This window comes from Condylostylus longicornis, unplaced genomic scaffold (genome assembly GCF_029603195.1).
Source record: "Condylostylus longicornis isolate FDR11 unplaced genomic scaffold, ASM2960319v2 ptg000001l, whole genome shotgun sequence".
NCBI classification, from domain to species: domain Eukaryota; kingdom Metazoa; phylum Arthropoda; class Insecta; order Diptera; family Dolichopodidae; genus Condylostylus; species Condylostylus longicornis.
The window spans coordinates 4,175,475-4,198,902 of NW_026577970.1; the positions used below are offsets into that span (position 1 = coordinate 4,175,475).

Below are 23,428 nucleotides of genomic sequence, written 5' to 3' on the forward strand. Positions count from 1 at the left end.
TTAAAGAATTGCTCATTAAGTACTGAAACGATTTTCACTTTTTTGCAACGTAAGATTTTTTTTGTGTTCAAAATTATTTTTATTTATTAAGTTTATTTAAAGTCATTAATGTAATTATAATCACGAATAAAATTACGCCTTTCAATAAGGTGTTTTAAGGTCTTCAAGAAAATTTAAATGTATATTTTTTAATTAAACCATAGTCCGTGTTCGAATTTCAGGAATATCAAATAAAAATGCTTGAAAAATGGTCTAAATTGCTTAAATTTTCATAATATTAAAAAATATATTTGTATAAAAGTATCATTGAGGTCAGCAGTATATCATTAGATTTCCTTATTGTATTTATTTAAATGAGTGTATATGTATGTATATATTATGTTCAGACAGCTATGCGTTAAAAGTAAAAGTTCGAAAAATATATAAAAAAATCTATGTACTCTTATTTTATTCTATAGACAAAGTATTTATTTATTTAAAATAACTGAACAAGTTGGAATAATATATCGACCCATCACACTTTCTAGTAAATGGAGTCATATAAATAACAACAATATTAGTTTTTAACAAGAATGAAATAATAATAAATAAAATTTAGACTTTGTATACGAGGAATGTGTATACTCCAATTTTTCAATGTTAAATTTTGTTTTCGTATTTTTAAAATAGTGAATTTTGTGGAAAAATTTCATTTAGCGGAATAGGAAATTCGTGTTATTTTAAATGTTACCAAAACTATTTAAATTTATGTACAGTATATTCAAAGTTTAAGAGGAAAGAATGATTTTTTTTTATTAAATTTATTGCTTTTTATTTCCCATGAAAAACAAAAAAAATAAATGCGTTTGTTAAAATAAATAATGACACTAATTATTGGGCCTATGTACTATGGTGAGAGTAGCTGTTCTCGTTGACAATATTAACACAATTTTAGTTGGTCTTTTAAGGCATCGTGATATTAAATAATTTCATTGATAAATTGATAAATTTATGAAAAGGGTTTGATTTTTTGTTAGAAATTCCGTACAAGTAAAATGGAGAATTTATAATTATGATTAATTTTATTAGGTAAAATGAACACCCCTTTTCCAGACATTATAGATGGAATATGTATATAAACGAAGATTTATTTTAAATCTAACCTTTGGTTCGATAATATTTAGGACTATTCAGAGCATAATTGAGATTATAAATATAAATTTTCGCAATCTTGTTATATAAAATCTTTCAAAGAAGAAAGAAATTTAAATTGATTTTTTCCGATAAATGCTCATAGGAATTCATTTGGGGCAATAAGATTAGAAAACGGCGAATATAGACATAGAAATAATAATGAAATTAATGATTTTATTAAAAATGAAGACATAATACGTTCTAGTAAATCGCAACGATTAAAGTGGGCGAAACGTTTTGTGCGAATGAATGAAAATATGCCACAATTTAGAATTTTACAAAACAGACTTACATTTAATCGCAAGACCAAGAGCAATATGAGAAGACAACGTCAAAAATTACACCATTAAACTTCAAGTCAGATACTGGAAAACAGAAGCTGAAGATCCAAGAATATGGAGGCATATAGTAAAGAAGCCCAAATATTACCAAGAGCTGTAGTGCCAAAGAAGAAGAAAGAAGAAGCTAATACGAATTCACAAATCATACAATCATTGAATCTCAAAAATTTCATTTACGTATAGACTTTCAAATTTTCTCTCGAGTTTTATATGCGGTTTGCGTTTCATTTTGAATATGCTGTGAATAAGTGCAAATGACAAAAATAGAATTAGGCGCTTTCAAAGCTATTCCAAAATTGTATAAAAAAAAAAACATTTAGCAAATTTTAATACCTGCAATCTAATTCTATTGGGCTACTAAAATAATAATTATGAATAAGATGCTTTTCTCGCTTCTTGACATTACTTTTAATTAAATAACTTGCAATAATTTATATACACAATATTAAACAAAAGTTTTAGTTTAAGGACAAAAATTTCTTAAAAATAACAAAGAAACGTAAAAACAAAGAAAAGACATGAAAGGAGGTGTCTATTCTATACACCGACAGTTTAACATTTTTAAGTCTAAGTTTAATGCCGTGAGCTTATTCTCTATTCAACAATATTACACTGCATGTCATATACATATATGTATTTTGTTTACATACTAAGTTTTTTCTCTTTTGTTTATGAAATTGAATGAACTTGTAATAGTTTCTGGTATTCATCCACTATAATAATATCAGAAAGAAGCGCACAACAGTATTGTTAGTGTATAAAATATTTTTTATCTTGAAATATACACGTAAGTACATGGGGTTTGTAAATATATTTTAATTTCAGAAACTGCCAAGATATTGTTCTTAACAAAAGTGAAAAAAAGAAAATAAAAATATAAATATAAGTGACTTCTGAGCATTAGAACTGCTATAATAAAAGCAGTATGTGTATACAGTTATAATAGTAATATTGTTTCAATCAAGACTGACAAAATAATACAATGAGGATAAAAGGAGAAAAAAAAACAGAATCACATAGTGAAATCATAATCATGACATGGAAAGGCATTTCAAATGTGTAATTGTAAAAAAGTGTAATATAGCAATGTCAGTTGAAATACATAGTAAGCTAAGTTTGAGGGACGTAACATGCCATATTGTAAAGTGAAAAAATATATTTGGAAATAAGTTTTTCGTTAAAGACATTGTTATGTTTCCATTATAACAATAAGTGAGGCAGTTTAAAAAAGTTGAATTTGTTTGACGTATTGAAATTACGTCAATTTGATATTTTTTCTTCAAAATAAATGCGCCTGTGAAATTTTACAGTTTAATTCATGTTGGAGGGTACAAAAACCATTATATTAACCAATAATAGAAATTTTTTTGATATTTTTCCACTAGTTTTACTAGGTCTGTCCCTTAATTTGTCCTTTCGTCTGCGTGTCTATATGTGCGTGTGTTAGTTTACGAAACTTCTATATATTTTAAGACTGAAAATCGAAATCATTATTAAAAATATTTCTTTACTAGAATTTGAAATCCCTAAAAGAAAATTTTAAAGTATCTCCCGGGCCCATTCAAAAGTTATAACCTCCATAAATTCTAAAAATGCCATTTGTCGACTATATTTATTGTATTGCACCTGCCAGAAATTTTTTAAAATCTTAAATATTATAATCAAACTTAGAAGAAAATGCGGTGCCCGTATTTTAAAGTTCAACATTTTTGATTACATTTCTCTTTTAGACGGTAGATTGTAGCGGTCTGAAATTTTAGCCGTTTTTCAGATACTAACGAATAACCTATTTCGTTAGAAGAAAATTTTTTTCACCCTCTACCAAGTTATGGGAACTAGGAAAATTTGAATTTTTGGCGTCTTATATTTCTAAACTGCAAGCTTTCAATTAAAGCAAAAATTTTAACGAAAAATGTCACGTCATAAAATATTTTTATTATTTATCTTAACTCACTTACTTAAACATCGAGTTTGACGATTATATTACCGGTCCTTAAAATTTTTTTTTTGCCTCGACCTAAAAGTATGCAATTATATAATATATTTGAAAAATAATAAAATTAAAAATATTATATAAAAGTGGGTAATTCTAGATAATTCAAAAGATTATTTTCATTTGCTCAAGGGAAAAGTGCAGCTTTACAAGCAATTATTTTTTCCGAATTTAATAATTTCACCGTTAATTAACTGTATAATCTCTGGTTGGAGAATCTGACATTTGCTTAAAGTTTTTAAATTTTCTTCCTATTACGTTTACGGATCTTGTAAATTCTCTTTACTTTGGTCGTTTTCCAAAAAATTTTCAAACATTCTTCAATTTTTAAAACTTAAAGAGAAAGAAGAATGCTGTCTATTGAAATAAAATTTCTTTGCTAAGGTTTATTTGTCTTCAATGTTTGACATTTTTAACATTAATACTACAGAAGTTTACAGATGGACATAAGGCCTAACGAATCTTTTGAAACGTGAGTAAAAAATAGAATGTGAGAGAATGAATTAAATTTCAGAATGTATTCACAGGGCAAAATATAGGAAGTTTTAGGGCAAAGAATGCATAATGCTAGTGCATAATGAGAGTGATTGAATTTTGTATGCTCAAAATTTTTAATTAATCCCATAATGTATAGAACCCTAATTAATCGTGTTGATTAGACTGCTATTTACTGATATTCATCCAAAACGAAATTCTATACTTTGTTACGATTTCATCAGTAGGCACAAAGCTATAACAAACATTGAATTAGTAACATCACTGAAAATCTAAATTATACATACATTCCTACTTTATTTTAATATCTTTTCATTTCATTTTAAGTGCAGTGTACCAACAGTAATTTAAAATATAAAAAAAAAATCCTCCCCTAAACATTATTTCGCCGCCCTTTAAAATGCGATAATAATTTCAATCTGAAAAATTTACAAAAATAAAAACAACATCAAGGTCAATTTAGAGGCAGTTTATAACCGAATTTAATAACATTGAAGAGTGAAAAAGAGGGTTTCATGTAATAATGGGAAAAAAAAGAATTAAAGTGAAATAAAAGTAAAGCATGAAAAATTGAGTAGGTATAACAGAAATATCAAATGTATGTATGTTAAAAAAAACCTACACATACACATAGAACTAATTACTGTGCGAAATAGGGGTAGTAAACCTTATTATGTTTGCAACAAGTCAAAAGCAACACATTTCATTTTATTACAAAAGCAGTGAATGAAATCATTCTTTAACCCACTGCCTTAAAACAATCTGTAAGAAAATGTAAACCTAATCTGATGTCTCGTGCTCAAAAAAATTTCTATCGTGGGTTGCGCACACATTACTCGTCCGATTGATAATTGAAAAATGAAAAATTTTTATTCGACCATTTAGATTATTAGATCAGGCGCAATTTATTGCAATTCCCAAAATCGCAACTTTAATTCACGGTATGGTGTACATACAGATGACGTGTAGGAACGTATTTATCGTTTTGATTTTCCCGGGAATTATTGATATTTCGTCTTCATAAAATTCAATAAAATCGAAATTTTAAGTTTAATTAAAATTTATTGAAACGAAAAGATTTACAAAGTTTTTCCATAAATCAGTTTTATATCCGCTGATTATATAAGCTTACCATAACTGGCCATTAAGTTTTATAGCATACATATGTGATTGTTATAACGTCACCGAAACTGATTGTTGGTGAAAATTTTTTGAGAAAAACAAAAAAAAAAAATGCATACCGACATTTGCAAGGATGTGAAAAAAAATTTTTTTTTGGTTCTTTTTACCTACAATTTTTCATACATAGAAGGAAAAAGTATAGAAAAAATTTTTTTAGTAATTTGTTTTTTTAAATTTTACGGTGTTTCTAGATACATACCTACAATTTTTTATACTTTTAACTGTACGTAACACTCTTGTTTATTAAAAAATATGAGAAGATTAATTTCGTAAAAAAAAATTTCTCTTTTGTTTTTTATTTTTATAACTTGCTAAACAGGGTGACTTTGAATTACACACTATATAAATAATATTGAAAAATTTTGTGATTATATGTTCAGCCTTTCGGAACGACAATATTTTGTGTCTTATGTCCGATATGTCCGATTACTTGCGAATATTTAAAATTATATATGTACAAAGACAGCTAGTGGTGTGTAAGGTCGATTTTAATTTGCAGTAATTGCTTTGTAGAGAAAAGATGTATAAAAAATAGGTTTGGAATATAGAAAGGAACACTAACTTTTCATTAGTTTATAAATAAAATATAATTGAAGTTTGTGGTTTTATTTTTAAGAAATTTCTGCCCAGTCCTCAATTTTTTATGCTCAATAAATTACCAGCTTCTTAATGAAATTTAATGAAATAAAAAAAATATTTAAAAAATGTTCTTCTCATGTTCATTTTTGGTTGTTCGAATTGTGATTTTTGAATACATTAAGGCATAGATTAGGGTATTTTAATAAGATAGAGTGAAAAGTTACACATTGCAAAATCAGTTTCACTATCAATATGAAAAATATTATTAAAATTACCAATGTTTTCTGATAAAACTTCAACATTATCTTAAACCGAAATAAAATATGCAAATTATTGCAATATTTTATAAAACATAGGAACCACATACCCTTAATACAATCATACTAGATGACTTGTCTTTAAACTTGTAAAATTAAATAGGAAAAATTAAAATTATTGCAATTTATTATTGAAATGTTTAATTTGAATAATTGATTGCAATAATTGGAAAATCAATAATACAAAAGTGCATGAAATCTTAAAATAAATGTGGGATTGTATACAGTAAAAATGCCTTTTATATATGACTATTGTTTTACATGTCTAATTTTTCTAAATTATTGGCAAATTTTTAACGCTTCCGATGTCGACATGTTTATATTTTATCTATGTTTATAGCATGTTTAGATTCCTCAAACTCTTAGTCAGTTTTGATTTTAATTATCGTCTAAAAAACGAATTTTTCCAATTGGCGTGTGTATAAAATTTAGGGCTCGGAGACGAAAAAGAACGAGAAGATGAGGCGACTTTTATGCGTGATCGTTGGGCTATTGACCCTCCTTCAATGCTTGAATATTAAAATTAATTATCAAAGTTAAAACTGACATACAGTAGTATAATTCTACTACGTCATTCTTCGGGCCAATAATTTTTGCAAATGTAGTGGAAGCTCGGTTCTAAATTTGTTGTTAACATTTCCATAATAGAAAAGAGACGCTATTTTGAACGGTTGTTCTTGGTTTTTCAAGAAGTAATGGAAGAAAAAAATTTGGTGTTAAATAACATTTGCAGTAAATAAAAAATTAAGCATTTTTAAAAATAAAAAGTTGAAATTTCAAGTTTTTCAAACTTTAAAATCATGTGATTCCAAAATTTGAACAGATTACAGCTAATAAAGATATTCATGAGAAAGCCCTTATTCTAAGGGCTGAGGTTTTCAAATCTTATTAATAATGCGACTGTCATACACAATCACTCATTTATACTTAAAATTTCAGAAAGTTAAAAAAAACAGTCGAGATTGACTTTAAGCTTCTGTAATTCCGAACCTGTTGGGCTATGAACATCGTCTTCGTATAAAAGTTTCACATTGTACGGAGTACGGTATATAGCAGTGGACATTGATACGAGATACCTTATGAAAAACGTACAAAAGCACATTTACCGATTTCATGTCGTTTACATTGATAAAATATGCTGGTGTTTCCTTAAATGACATTTAGTTAATTTGTGTGTGTTTGTGTATTCATTAAAGTATATGAATTCATAAATTTAAAGTGTTATGAAAAATGCAAATAAATATGTTGGATACGTTCGTATTTTTACTTCTTTCCCCTATATTATTAGAGAAAAACAAATTGTTAGTGACCTGAAAATTTCAAATAAATGAAAAAAATCTTAAAAAATGGGGAGAAAAAGGAAGAATTTTTTTTTTCTAGATTTGTAATTTTTTGAATAATAACATTTTTTTTTTAAATTTTAGAAGTTGAAGTAGTTTAGTTATTTTTACCACACACAAACACTGGCATATGTGAAAATATTTTTTATGTTTAAAAACGTATTTATGTTGTACTTGTTGTGGAAAAGCTTGAGAATGGTTTAAAATTAAAGTAAGAAGGGAAAATGGAAAACTATTTTTTCAATTTACCTAAACAAAAACGAGAAACACAAACAAATAAAAAGGAAAATATTTTGAAAACAAAAATTGGGAGTGATGAAAAATTTTTTTTTTCTTAAACTAGATTTTTTTTCGCTTCTAATCCTTGTGTGTGTGAATTTTTGTTATGAAAAATAAAAATTTCTCGAAAGAATTTTCAATAAATAAAATTAAAACCAGAAAAAATATTTTTTTTTGTATTTTTTTTCGCCTTTGCTTAATAAATTGAAAAAGTTTATGAATTAAAAATCCCATTATTTTTCCATGAAATTTAATTAGCTTACAATAGAACCGAGAAAGGATTTGAACAATAAAAATGAGAAGAACAACAAAATCTAATTCTAAAAATATAACGAGTTTGAATTTATAACGCCGAAAAATTTAATTACACTCAAATAATAATTTTTATTAACTGAAATAAATTTTTTTAATAAAACTGTTTGTTTTTTTGTAGCACTTTTCTAAAAATTTTTTGAAAAAAAGTGCTTATTAGTTTCACTCTGTCCATCCGTCCGTGGATATGTTTACAAAACTTCTACACCCTTGAAGATAGAAAGCTAAAATTTTATATGTTCATAGATCTTTACTGGAAACTTATTTCGTTAGAAGAAAATTTTTTTCCATCACCACCCCCTCTCAAGTTATCACCTCTTGAAATTTGTAAAATTTGAATTTTTGACACCTTATATTTCTGAAACCGAAAGCTTTTTCAAATTTCTATAAACGCAGAAAGCTAACGGTATATTCCATGACATTAAAAAATATAATTATTTTTCGTAACTCACACAATTAACCCTTAAAATCGTGCATCTTAACCCCTCTTTGTATTAATTTTTGGTTTATTTCAAAGACTGCACAAATTGTTCATCCTAAATATATGCAATTCTTGAAATAGTTTCGTTTATGAGTGTAGATAATTTTAATAGTGTGGTAGGTATACATAGAGTGTATTAAAAAGCAGTATTTTTATTTGTTGGGATAAGGGAAAAGTGGTACAATACAACCGTTGGTTTGACCCAATTTTATTTTGTTTTGTTATTTTTAATAAATTTTCGCCAATTAAATAAGTTTTTATACTCGTACATATGTATGAAGGTATATACATTTTCAGCGTATAAAAAGTTTGTATCGGACAATTTTAGGAATTCTTGTATAAATTATGGCTAAGAAAATTAACAATTTTGGTGGACAGTTTTTATAATAAATAAATTTCAAATGCTTCACCCGTGCCTATTCTCTTTAGATTTACAATGATACAATTATTGGTGGCATACCAAATTGCACGTTTTCATTATCTTATATTAAATTTTTATTCTAGTAATATTTTGCCAAATTATATGAGAATAAAATTATTTTCGCAATATCATAAACTTTGAAAAGTTATAAGGGAAGTGCTCTAATATTTTTAAAAGCAATAACATAAGCTAAAAGTTGAATTTTTAAACAGTTTGAAAATGAATATAGTTCATTACAAATTCATACGTATTTTATTTTGTTATGGATGCTTAAGGCATACATAGTCAATTGAAGATATTTGTGTTTCTACAGGTCTACGTGGTTTTTATTTGGAAAAGTTTCCATATCATTAAATCAATTTGCATGCGGCACGTTCTTTATTTATGAGATCTTGAAATATATTAAAGTAGACTTCCGATATTATTCATAAAATAAAAATTTTAATTTTTAGCAAATATTACTTAAAACTAAAGTCTTTTCGCCTCAAAAATCTTTTTAAAATTGGATGAAATCCTTTTTTTAGGAAGAATAATCGATTTTAATTTGGAAGAAGAATAAAGAAGAATTTGATCTTAATTGCAATTTATTTCAAAATTTAAAAGTAAATATTCTTAGGTATTTCTTTTCGATTTGTTTGAAAAGGCCTTAAACTATGGAAATTTCTTTACATCGGTTAAAAATATTATGTACAGAACTTTAGAACATTTACAGAGGCCAAAGATTTGGTACTAAAACTTTTGTATCTGAATGAAATTTTCATAAATATAAGACATAACGCATACATTAAAAATTTAACAAAACTGAGTTAAATTTTTTTATATTTAAAGTCTAATAAAATTTATTTAAATCGATTTAAACAATTCGCAGTCATTTTTAAAAAATTTCTTGTTCACAACAAATTTTGAAAATTTTTTATTATTTGTTCATAATTATTAAAAAATAAATGAAATATAAAATGTGTAACTCACTTGAAACAGCATAAATTTACTTCTGAAATCTAATAGCTAATTTACTTAAAAATAAAATATTAAAAATCATTTTGAAAAGGATATGGATTTGTTATTAATGTTAAACACCAATTTCTTGGTCTTGTATCCTGTGTTAAATATTTAAGTGCAACTGCTGGAAAACCAGGATATGGTAAATTTGGTTCTCCGGATGATGTTGAACTGGTATCACCATCTTCACTACATGATCCACTGCAGGAAGATGACGAAGATGATGTTGAATCAGCGCTACTTAATGATGGTAAACGTTTTGTACTACGTCCGTTTACAATATTGTTTGGGTTCATTGTGTTACCACCACTAGTAGCAGAATTTTTTGTGTTAGAATTAGTTGGAATTCCGCCAGTATTACCACTGTTCGTAGAAACACCGCCAACACCTGTAGAAGAACCACTTATTCCACCACTAGCATTTCCAGAATTTGGTTTACCAGATTGCATCGTTGATTGACTGCTATAATATTTTTCACAGCCTTTTTGTTGCTTCTGCATTCGTTCGGAATCATGTTGCCTATGTCGCCTTATATGGGATTTCGTATCGCTAGCACTAGAATTTTGTCTTGAAATACGTTTTCTACCACTGTTTATTGTATTTTCATTGTTATATTGTAATTGTTGTTGCTGTTGTTGTTGTTGTTTTTGGTGTTGTTGCTCTTTCCTATAACTACCACCGCTAGTATTATTATTTACATTAATATTAATAGGATTTCTTTTATAACTAGTATCATCAATCACAGTGCTTTCTATATTTACACCAGTATTACTCATTATCTTATTTTTATTATTACTATTATTCGTATTAAAAATTTTATTACTATTTTTATTATTTATATTTAAATTTGTAATGCCAGTGATTCCCTGTGGTTGATTCGCTACACCAAAAGCAGTATTGGTTCGTGTATTACAGGAACCTAAAATTCTTTGATTAAGGCGATTCTCTTCGTTCTTGTTATTATTTACAGTATTATTATTCTTGTTAGATATTTGTTGTTGTTGTTGTTGTTGCTGATTAATATTAACAACAACGCTACTACCATAAATTTCAGTACCACTTTTATTACAATTATTTTTACCATTTGAATTTGTAGTTGTAGCTGTTGTCATGATAGCTGTTAATGGATTTGTTAAGGAATGCACTGGTAATTGGGACGGTGGTTGTGATAATGATATTGCTGAAATGTAATGTTGTTGTTGAATTGATTGTTTTGGATTTCGAATAGAATAAAATGGTGGCGTATGCAAAGTATTTTCATAAAATACTGAGAATCCTTCAGCATTAATTGAATTTTTAATAAATTTTCGATCATTATTGTTATTATTTAAGAACTTATCTGGTTTTGTATTTTTTCTTAACTCCGGATAGGAGTGAAGCATTTTAATTAGACCAACAATTCTATTATTTTTGTTTTGCTCTTCCTTTTGTTATCATCAACAAAACTTGGTTGTCTTCTTGTCAATCCTGAAACAAAAACAACATATGATTATTAACAGATGAATACGAGAAATTATAGTTAAAGTTATGAAAAAATTATGTAATTAAGTTTCAAATGATGCGCGAAAAACTCGCATGAATTAATTATTATTCATAGTTGGAATATATGTGTATGTAGCGGACGAAACGAACAATATAAGTACAAATAGAATGTTTATATATATTCAATTAAAGTGAGTATGACCTTATTTAGAACTAAAGCGGAGTCTTAAAATGAAAAATACACACTTTCCGAATTTCGATGAAATTTGTGTTATAAACTCAAAACGGAAAGTACTTTTCAAAAAAAGAGTTCTAAAGACAAAAAGTCTCCGAACAAAACTTTTATTCTCAGAATTTACCGAATAAAATCTACTTTGCTGAAAATTAAAATATAGAAATTTTCCGCACAAATTTTCCAAATTTTATGTAATAGAAATGTTCAGAATTTCTTTCGATAATGTTTAGTCGAAATATTTCTAAAAAAAAGGTTAATATTTTTCTTTGTTTAATATTTGACCATCATAATTTTCCAAACTGAGTACGATTTAAGTATCTCAAACATCTGTGCAGATGATTTTTGCTGTTACTATTTTTTTCTTGTAAATGGGAATAGTTTTCCGATTCACAACAGATGGGTCGTGTGATTTTGGAGTTATTTTGGAATTTAATTATAATATTTGAAATATCGGTTTCTATTAAATTGACATATACATATTAAAAAAAAAGTTTTATGAACAAAGCTTAGTCCAAAAGAAATTAAGGTTACGTTTTACTCATATGCCAAAACGTTCATCACGCATAGGCTCATGAGTAGTTTAAGAATGTACATTCAAAGCAATATCAAACCAAATAAATTTAATTACCAAATGCGACAATAGATCTTTATGAGAACCTGTCAAAGACCTGCACTAGTCCTGCACTAAACAAGAATAAGACAAAACTATCAAATATAAGAATTGTATCCAAATACATATAAGAAATATAAGATTATCGCAAAATAAAATTTCAAAATATTATTAAAAATAAATTTGATTTTGAGTACAATCCCAGTCATTTCATAAAAGATGAAAATTTTTTGACAAAAATAAATGGAAGCAATGGATATCGGATAATAATTTTGGATTAATAATTTTTCTATTATATTGAAAGGTTACGTTTTTGTGTGTCAAGTACCTGTCCCTTGCGAATTTACACGTAGGTATAACATAATATTGTGTTATAAGAACTTAAGTTATAAAAATATCTTATTGTCTTGTGAATACAAAATATTTTCTATTGTTAATACAAATTTACTTTAATTCCTTTCTTCGTTGTAGTTGGACAAAAAAGTTTTTAGTCACATTCTATAATGATTTTTGTTCTATGTGTTATGAATGTCCAAATATAAACAAACATTTTTTAATTTTCAACCTAATAAAAAACATGAGAAGTACCTATAAAACTCTAATGAACCTATTTAACATTCGCAACACGTTTTATTGCTACATGTTTTCCTGTATACTTATATAAAAAAAACAGAAATAAAATTCCGAGAGGAAAAAAATAATAGAAGAAAAGGAAAAAAAAATACAATTACAATCAAGAATAAAAACAGTATCCATTCAGAATTTGGAGGCAACATAGGAGTGAGAATAATAAAAGGTAAGATCACATCACAAATGCGATGAAATAAAATACAAAGATATTAACAACATTCTTTACTATTAAAGGCAAAACGACAGTTCAGTGTTGGAAAATGTCATTATAAAATTTCAAAAATAAAATAAAATGAATACTTTAAAAGAAAAAAAGAAACAAAGAAATTTTGCTTTTAAATTGCATGAAGTGAAAATGAAAAAGGTGAAAAGAGAAAAGAAAGATATTAAAAAGATTCTTCTCTTTTGAACCTGAATTTTTTATTGGAGAAGGCAAAAAATTAACCGTTATTATTTTGAAAAGTTAAATTTGTTTTGACTGTATTATGGAGAACAAGAGAAAATTAAGAAAAACAAAAAATATTTTTTATTATTTTAAAATTCTACCTAAATTATTTTTGAAAAATGAATGGTAATGTTACTTGGGAAAGACATTAGCTTTAAGTCGACCAGCTGTCAAAAAGTTTGCCATTTTAGAAAATGAAAAATATTAATTTTGACCTTATTTTCTTTTTGGTATTTAGATAACATTCGATTAAAGCCTTGCAACTACAGGGTGGTCTAGAACTATATACTTCTCTTGGGGTTGATCGCTCAGAATTTTTCTTAGTAATTTCGAGGATTGAAGAAAATGATACGGAAAAGATTCTGTTCGACTAATATCCATAACAATTCAAAAATTAAATTATACTTAACGGCAACGTACATTTGATTAATTGATATACTCATCGTTGTCGTGTAATAGTTTCTAAAACAAGAAATTTGGATCAAATCAATTGTTTGTAAAGTAAAATTTTTCCTTGGATAAGTAAAATTACTGTTCATTTAAACTACTTTCGTGATGTATACGAAAATATTATATCAAGATATTGCAAAGAGTAAGTGAATCAAAACAAATAATCACATTTTTGATTACATTGCTTTACCGTTGGCTTTCTGCTTTAAAAATAAGCAAGGAAATATAAAGCGGCAAAAATTCACATTGCACTTTTACAACTTACATCGTCTAGAACACCGATTCCCGCAAAGTGGTCTAAATAGACTAGCAGGGGTCCATTAAGGTCTGCTAGGGGTCTATGAAGATGAAAAAAAAAAAATTGATTATTTATGGATCCTCAATTTTTTTTTCATATTTTTATTTAGCTTTGCTCATGTGAGAATTACTTTACTTTTATTTAAATTCAATTTTTTATTAAATTTATTAAATTTAATTAATAATATTTAAATTTAACAAATTTAATAAAAAATATGAACTTGATTGTTAAGATTTTTATTTAACCTCTGGTCTAGAAGAAAAACAATATCGAAAGCTAAAAGAAAAAAAGGTTTTTAGATAACGATCAATTTTAACCGTCTCCATTCAGTCATGGGCTGGTGTGGTTAGTACGACAATTTGGTCACACTCCATGTAGCATAAATGTTCCTTTTACACTCTTGAAGATAGTAAGTTGAAATTTCATACGTACATAGATCTTTGCTACGAACTTAATTCCGTAGAAGAAAATTTATCTCCCCCACTCTAAAATCTATAATCTGTCAAAGACCTTAAAATGCCATTTTGTGACTATTTATTGTAACGAGACCGTTACAATAAGAGATTTAAATTTTACAAATGCGGAAAAGGAGTGGCTGGTTTCTTCTTCTGTGGTACAGCAAACTTGAATTAAAGTTCAACAAAGTGGCCACTAAAATTAACCGTTATCCAGAAGAAAATTTTCTCCCACCTTCAACTCCTTTCAAATTATGCCTCATGAAAATTTGTACAATTTATTTTAGGCTTCCTACATTTCCGAAACTACAAGCTGCTCCAAATTTCTATAAATGCAAAAGGCTAACCATCAAAAAATATAATTATTTTTCTTAACTAACGTAATTAACTGTTGAATTCAGTCACTATATTAACACTTCTTTTTTTTTTTAAATCATCCTAAATGTATGCAATCTTAGAAATATTTTTGTGTATGAACAAACGAAATTTCAATAATGTAATGGGAAGTTTTTAAGAGCAGCACCTTCACTTCTTGTATAGGGAAAAGTGCTACTTTGCAAACCATGGTTTGACCCAACTTTTTATTATTCTTGCAGTTTTAATGAATAATTGACACGTTTAACACAATATAATCTTTTTGTAAATCGATATTAATCTTTTCCATCATATTACAAAAGAAACATTTTATTTTTGTAAAGAACTAGATACATATAAATAGGAACACAATTTATAAATTAATTTTTGCGATAAAAAACATTGAAAAAGGAAAGATATTTTGCGTTTTTTTTCAATTTTGCAATAGTCCTGAATGTGGTCATTTATATTTTGTTGTTGTTAATGCGAATAAACTGATGGAAAAGCTTGACTCCAATATCGTATACAAAAAAAAAATTAATTTTTCTTCTCACTTTTTTTATACGTTTCTTTTGATTAAACGATAATAGGATAATACTGTTCGCTCTATTAATTTTCTTGAATGAAAAATATTTTTTTATGATAATTTTTGGTCATTTAAACTAAATTAGGGTCATGAATGCCCTTTACGGTATAAAGGCGGGCGGTGAATCGTCAAAACTAAAATTGAATAAATATGAAATGGACGATCAAATAAAATAGGGCCTATTATGTCGCTCTTTTTTACTTTTTTTTTCTCATTGATATTATTTTTTATTTTTTTTTAAGAAAGAAGAACTGCCCAATTATAATTTTTGTTAGTGGAAAGAAAAACTGCCCAATTATATTTTTTGTTAGTGGAAAATAGATTGGGTTGTTTAGAAAAAAAAATATTAAATTTCCAAATAATTGTTTAGCAACAAGTAGCCTATTTGAAATTTTAATTTTAGTGTTCAGGATAATAAAATGAAACGTTCAAAAGAAAAAATCTAATATTCCTAATAAAGCTAATTTTGTTTTGAATGAATGGAAGTACTTTTTTTTTTGCATTAATTTCAATAATTTTTTAGAAAATGGCGTAGAATTGAAAAATTGAGGTCGGTTTAAAATTTGTTATGTTTCTAAATGCATATTTAACTAAATCTCAAAAATTTCAGGTAAAAGTGTTTGAGGTATTTTGCGTTTAGTTTAATAAAATAATCAAATAAAGTTTCAAGGACTTGATCTAAGAATTGGATTTAATATTTAGTTTAGCTACGAGTTAAAAAAAAAATTTATTTTTAGTTTCATCAATTTGTAAATTTTAATCATAAATTTCGATCGTTATTGGTATAACATCCAATTATTTAATGATTTTAATATTAACAATGGAATTAACAGAGTTATAAGATTTATGTAGGAGATTCGTGAAGAAATTAAAAGTAAGATCATGAAGAATTAGTGCGAAAAATGTATACGCGCTTCCAAAATTTTATATGGAAAATTTATGCTTCCAAAAAATATGGAAAAACGCAAACAATAAATTTCGCTAAATGCAGTTTTAGTAAGAACTGTACTTAACAACCTGACCTTTTTAAATTTGCCTGCTGAAAGTACTTTATAACAAGCAAATTCGTAAATAATTGTAAGTCATTAAAAATGAAATTAACTAAGTAATTTGTAGATAGAGGCAGTTTCTATCTTATTGGGAAAATGAAAATCAAAAGGAAACATACTACAAAAAATTGAAATTATTGTTAAAATTAGGAAAACTAAACCAGTGGTACAAGCTCCCACTAACAGTTTTATATTGTATACATACCGATATCACACTAAGCCGGTTGAAAATTCTACTTTTTTGTTCTAAAATGTTGTTTCAAACTAAGTGTTTTACACAATATTTCCATTTTTTCTTACAAGAATGTTAGAATGAAGGAATGGATTAATGTAAAGAAGGTTTTCTTATCAAATTAATTATTGGAAGAATTCAATAATGATTAAATCGTATAATGACGTACAAATGTCATTTACTTCCGCCGTTTCGTTATTCAGATGATGATATATGAAATAGAATTCCATTTTTTTCAATATTTATTGGGTAATCTCAACCTAATCTCTTTTTTAGAATAACAAATTTCAATATTTTTTCAATGAATGTTTTTTAGACATAAAACCTGTATTATTGTTCCACTTTAACGAACACTTTTATTTTTCGATTTATCGATTTGTAAAATAAATTAATGAACTAAATTTTAGTCACGAAATCGGAAAATTAAATAAGAAAAACGGTAATTTGAGAAAAACAAAAAAACCTAAACACAAATAAACCCAAGAATAGAAAAACCAAAAAAAATATTTCTATTATTCTATGGAAAAGATTTAATTACATTACAATTATCTAATTTTCTACTCTTAGTTTGTTTTCACACTCTTGGATTTATTCTATTATGAATTCCTATACTCCTATATTAGAAATTCATTTCATTTACACAATGTGAAAGAAAAGAAGATGAAAACTGGCAGAAACTGAATGGGATACTGAGAGAATGAAATAATCTTGAAACAAAAAAAAAAATTTTTTTTCACACTTATTATTAACAGTATTAAGTACTTTAACACGACCTAAGTTTTACGTCATATTATGTCTATATAGGATATAGAGTTTTATAATTTAAAGCATTCACTAGATTCTCCTTTATTTCTCTTTCTTTGTTCCTTTAAGAGAAAAAGTAGAATAAGAGTTTTGCCATTTCACCTAGATAACAAAAAAAAAAATAAATTTCCAAAAACCAGAATAAAAATTTTAAGAAAAAGAGAGAAAGAAAGCAAAGTCTGGAAAGAAATGAAAAGAGGAAGACCAAATTTCCTTGAAGAAAAAAGAAAATTTGTTAAACATGTTGCGATGTCTTGTGTATTCCTGAAAAAGAATAATACAAACTAGATACGGAAATATAATAAGAAAAATTTACGCATACAGTGATAATCAAAAATTATAGACTAAGCCCTGAATTCTGTTTGCTTATTAAGAAATTTAAAATTTGTTTTAATCATTACGCATTGTTAAATTTAAGAAAGCGTTGTCGATTTTCCAAGTACTACCAATACTTTGAATGACGTAATGTGAAAGTATGGAGAAACAAAATTAACACTTTAATTAATGCACGCAATCAGTTTTCGAAGGACTTAGTCTTACTGCAAACATATTCTTAACTTAAAGTAATTACTGTAAATAATTTATTTTCTTTTTGTAAATAATCCAGTTATTTTGAATATGGGTAAATATGGGAATAGAAAAATTACTAATTTACAATTATAGTGATAACAAATGACAATCGAAAGAAAAATTCAGCTACCTCAAACAAAGTAAATCTCGAAATAAAAAGTTTGGACAAAAAATGTGATTAACAAAATTAGGGATTATTTAAATGGTTGACAAAGGTCAATTTTATGATACCTAGTATAAGGAACGAACTCTTCTTGGGCCTGTTTTCCCTGAAACCATAAGAATTTTTGAAATTTTGCGAACGCAGAAAGACAGTGGCTTGCTTCCTCTAGCGTGGTATACCTTAGTTAAACTTTAGAAAAACAAAATGGTCGTTCAAATTTACCGTTATCTAAAGTATTTTTTTTCAAATTTTTTATTTTGTTTTTCTTCTAGACCCCAGCCTGTAGAAGCTTAAAATTTTAGGGGCTTTTAGACATTAACAAATAGTTCATTTCGTTGGAAGAAAATTTTTTTTGCATCTCCACCCCCTCTCAAGTTATCGCCTTGAAATTTGTAAAATTTTAATTTTTGGCACCTTATATTTCCGGAACCACAAGCTTTTTCAAATTTCTATAAACGCAAAAAGCTAACGATAAGTTCCATGACATTAAAAAATATAATAATTTTTCTTAACTCACACAATTAATTCTTAAAATCGTTCATTATGTTAAAGCCACTTTATATTAATTTTTGCTTTATTTCAAAGATTGCATAAATCGTTCATCCTAAATATATGCAATCCTAGGAATAGTGTCGTTTATGAATGAAAATAATTTTAATAGTGTGGTGGATATATGTACATAGACTGTTTTTAAAAGCAGTATTTTCACTTGTTGATGGGAAAAGTTCTACAATACAAACCATTGGTTTGACCCAACTTTATTATACATAAAATAATTTTGTTTACATTTCTTTAAAATGGAAAAATAATGTCCATTAAAAATTTGTCATGCAGTATTTAGTATTCCCGGAAAGCCTTCTATGCAACTTGGTCGGTAATCACTTGCAAGGCCTTATTCTTCTGTATAGTTTAGATGTATATTGAGTTTTAGAAACGTTAATAAAATGATGTAGACTTTTTACACAATCACCTTTAATTTTATTGCCTAGTTTTCATATTTTTTTGAAAAAATGAACATTGTGATCAATTTGTAAATATTTCAAATTTATTTTTTAACACAAATTTATAATTTCAACAAAACAATAATTTTGATCTCATATACGAGTATTAAGTAGTATCCGAAAATATTGTATCATCTACTGTATGTATACGCCATCGCAATTTATGAGAGATAACACTTTTCATTTGTATTTCCCTCTTCAATTTTTATAATTTGTTATATGTACTGTGGTATGTAAAAACACAATTTCAATCTATGTATTTAAACATTAGATTTTACATATATACTTATATTATGTATATAATAAAGTTATCCGAGTATACATATAAATTTATAAATGTATGAGCATTTGAAAATGAAAAAAATATGAAAACACAATCAACTGTACCACAATTAGTTAACATTCGTTCAACATGGCAATAAATGCAAACAGAAAACAAAGAGAAACCAGTTAAAATGGAAAAAAAAATTACAACAAGCTTAAATTTCACTTGTTGCTATTTTTGTTGTTTTTCTTTTTTTTTTACATTTCTTAAGCATATACGCTCAGTTGCTCAGCATAAGAAACAAAAAACCAAATTGTAAAAATGGAAGGCAGGAACTTGGGCTTTTGGCGTATGCTACCAAAACTCCATATTTTCTTCACAATTTTTCTTTATATTTTTTATTTTGTATACAAAACAGGATTTAAGTATAGAAAAGAAAAACAAAAAAAAAATAAGAAAACGAATTTGTATATCGTGATCTTTATATAGAACTTTTTTAAATCATGGGCTTATATTGTTAAATAAAAAATTAGATAAGGTGGTGAATGGAAGTTTGGCATGAAAAGGAAATTTTGAACATGTACCAGCATTAATATTGGTATGTGAAATTTATGCGAATATAATGTTTCTGTACTTACATACATACCTACAAACATGCATATATTTGTGAAAGTAATCATACTTAGAGGTTAGGTTTAATATGTAGAGCTACATTTGCCTAAGTATACGTGTATACTTTTGGAATATATTATATTGTACATAATATTATGTGTATGTATGTACATTGTATGCCTTAGGTGTTGAAAATATTTGTAAATTTATCCGTTACCTGCGAATAGGTTTTTTGTTGTGTTGCTTTTTTTAATCATTTCGTTTTTTATTTCTAAAAAAAAAAAAACGTTCTCTTAAATGCGATTTCGTGTACTTTAAATCATACCGTATGTTTTTATATTTTTATTTTATTTTTTTTTTCATTTGTTATACATTTGTAATATTGTCTTAAATCAAAATGATAAAAGCAAAACAGGGAAAATAAAAAAAAGTGGTGAAAATAAATGAAAAATTTCTTCGTGATTGTTTGAGCGATTAGGGATAATCCAAATTTTGTAAATATCGATGGTTAGTTGGCTCCAATAGAAAACGTATGAATGTTACCATTTTTCCCCTATCAATTATTCAAATTAACAAAATTTAGTGTCAAAATTTTAACCTGGACACGAAATAATACATTTCAATTCTGCGGCAATTTATTTTTTGACCATTTTATAAGCTGCGAATTTAAAATGAAATTATTCGAATTTTGTGAATGCTTTTCTTCATTACGTCATTCTATATAGTTTTTGTTAAGAATATTAACAAGAGATCTAGGATTTTTTCAAAATTAACCCCCTATAGAAGTGATTTCTGATTTTTCTTTAATAAATGTCTAGGACACGCCAGTAGTAATTTTATTTTAGTTTGTCACAACAATTTTGATAGTAAGACTGTTTAAAATATTTTTAAATAAATTAATTTCGTATACATTTTATTAAAAACTTTCAAAATTTTTGAAAAACAATGCCTTCCGAAAAAGTAGGGTAACCCTGTTTTTGAGAAAATATTTTTTATGTATGCATCTTTTATTTAGCTCTTTAAATATAAAGTCTAGATGGGCTACATACTTCTTTAGAGCGCAATGATAATGTGAAATATACGTTTAGAAACTGAATAATTTGTAAAATAATGCTGCGAAATATTTTTAAACTTTTATTCTAGGAAACACTGTGTCAAATAGGTTTTTATTATAAATGGAATTAAAAGAAGAGTACTTCACTGTGGGCGAACAATACATTTCATTGAGGTATGTATAAATGATGTTTTAAATTTATTTTAAATTATAGCTTTATTATTTTCTAATTATAAAAATATCAAGAGCTAAAATCATATTGTAGTTAAAATAATAGCGAATCAAATCCATTAAAATATTGCTGAAGGGCATCCGATATTGTTTTACTATGTGCTTAAAATTTGTAAACGCACATATGAAGTATCACGTGAATATTTATCGTAAATATTCGAAAAAATTTTATTATGGACACGAATAATGAAATGTCACTATTACTTACTGATTCGATTCATTTATGATGAACCTACAATAGTCCACAGGTTATTTCCATGAATTTAAGAGCTGGAATTGTTAAAACATATCTTATTACTGTGCGTTAGTAGTTTATTTAAATATAGAACCCGAGAACAAGGTTTCGAAAAAGTTGGTATTTTTCTCATCTCCATTTTGTACATAATTTTGTTCTGAAAGTATTTTTAAGGTATTTTAATTAAAATTGTGTTAATTCGAGAATTGAAGCACAATACGTTTTTTTGAAATGCAAAAATATAAATTGTAAGAAAAAAATATAAATGATAATTCAAAATATTTTCAAAACAAAAACGAAAGTGAAATTATGTCGGCTGCAATATTTACAAAAAATCAGTGCGAAATTTGTGTGGCTATTATGGAACGAATTTATTTTTATGTTTGAAAAGCAGTGTTAACAAAATTGCAATAAGAATTTGGAAGAGATCCTTTCCAATACTAGAAATATATTGTTAGATCCCAAAAGCAACAGCAAATTTTGAAAATCAGAAAGTTATTAAGCAATTCAATGGTAGGTAGATTGAATTAAAGATTGAACACATAAAAACGGATTCGTTGTACGATTAATACAAGACCACTGTCTAAAATTTTTAATATTTACTATGGCTGTATCCATTCCAATTTGGCATAATATTACCAATTTAATTAAGACATCAATAAATTTAATATTGAAAAAGTATAAAATTTTTTTGATTGAAAATTATTTTTTTATTAAAACGGGGCGATTAAAAGATATGAAAAAAATTTCAATTAAAATTTTTCTTGAAAAAATTGTAAATAAAAGTAGAAAAAAATTTTTATAATAAAAATTTTCATTCGATTCGAAAAACACTGTACAGAAGGATTGACTGCGCCATTGGATTTTATTTGTATTGAAAAGGAAAAGTGAAAATGAAAAAAAAAATATCTCTTTTCATTTCTTCGGCGTATTGTTTGAAAACACGCGAAAAACAAATCATTCAAGAATTTAAAAACAGAAAAACAAAAAAAAAAAGAATGAAACAATGAAAATATTGAATAAATAACGTATTTATATCCTTAAGGATTAAATTTATATTTAAGTAGAAAATGTGCTTTATTCGTTGGTTTTATTCTTTGTTTTTGCATTCTATTCAAAATTATTGCTGAAGTGTAATAATAATCTGTAATGAATAAATAAATAAAATGAAATAAAAAGAAAAAATTAAATAGCTTTGTTTATTAAATTTTAAAAAGCTAAGAATTAAAATAATAAAGAAAACTTTTAAAAGCTTCATAACATTGCAAAATAAAAGAAAGTTATTAAAAATTTATGAAGACAATATTTTATATAGAATATGAAAAAGAGGCTTAAATTAAATATTGACTCTATTCCACTCAAGGATTTTTAAGTTTTATAAAATAAAATAATGTGGTCACCCAACATAAGAATATTATTGAGAGTCTCTTCATGGTTCAAGATCTTTTTACATAAGTACAACTTTTTAGTATATGCTTTGTACTTGAATTAATTGGTTAAACATTTTTTTTCGTTTATGCTTTAAGGCCGTTTATTAAAAGATTATGCATTGAAAAATTTCGCATTATAAAAAATGTTGTATTTCTTATGAAATAAAATGCAATGGTGAAAATTTTTTTTAATTAATTTTTTAAGCAAAAAAATTTTATTTAATTATTGGAATGTTAAATTTACATACTAAAAATGTATTTATATATAAGAGGAATTGAGATGTTCAAAACGTATATGAAAAAATTAAACTACTCAGTAGTTTTA

General features: G+C 26.2%; 1 protein-coding gene across 8 annotated transcripts in view; it reads right to left on the reverse strand.

Annotated features, from left to right (window-relative positions):
• The window catches only part of LOC129617143 (uncharacterized), a 109,348-nt gene extending 97,973 nt beyond the window's left edge, over positions 1 to 11,375 (reverse strand). For all 8 annotated transcript variants that reach the window (XM_055532795.1, XM_055532749.1, XM_055532834.1 and 5 more), the window contains exon 1: positions 9,967 to 11,375. In XM_055532795.1, the coding sequence (XP_055388770.1) occupies positions 9,967 to 11,294 (1,328 nt within the window). In that variant the 5' untranslated portion in view covers positions 11,295 to 11,375. The remainder of the gene's footprint in view (positions 1 to 9,966) is intronic.
• Between the last annotated feature and the right edge of the window lie 12,053 nt (positions 11,376 to 23,428).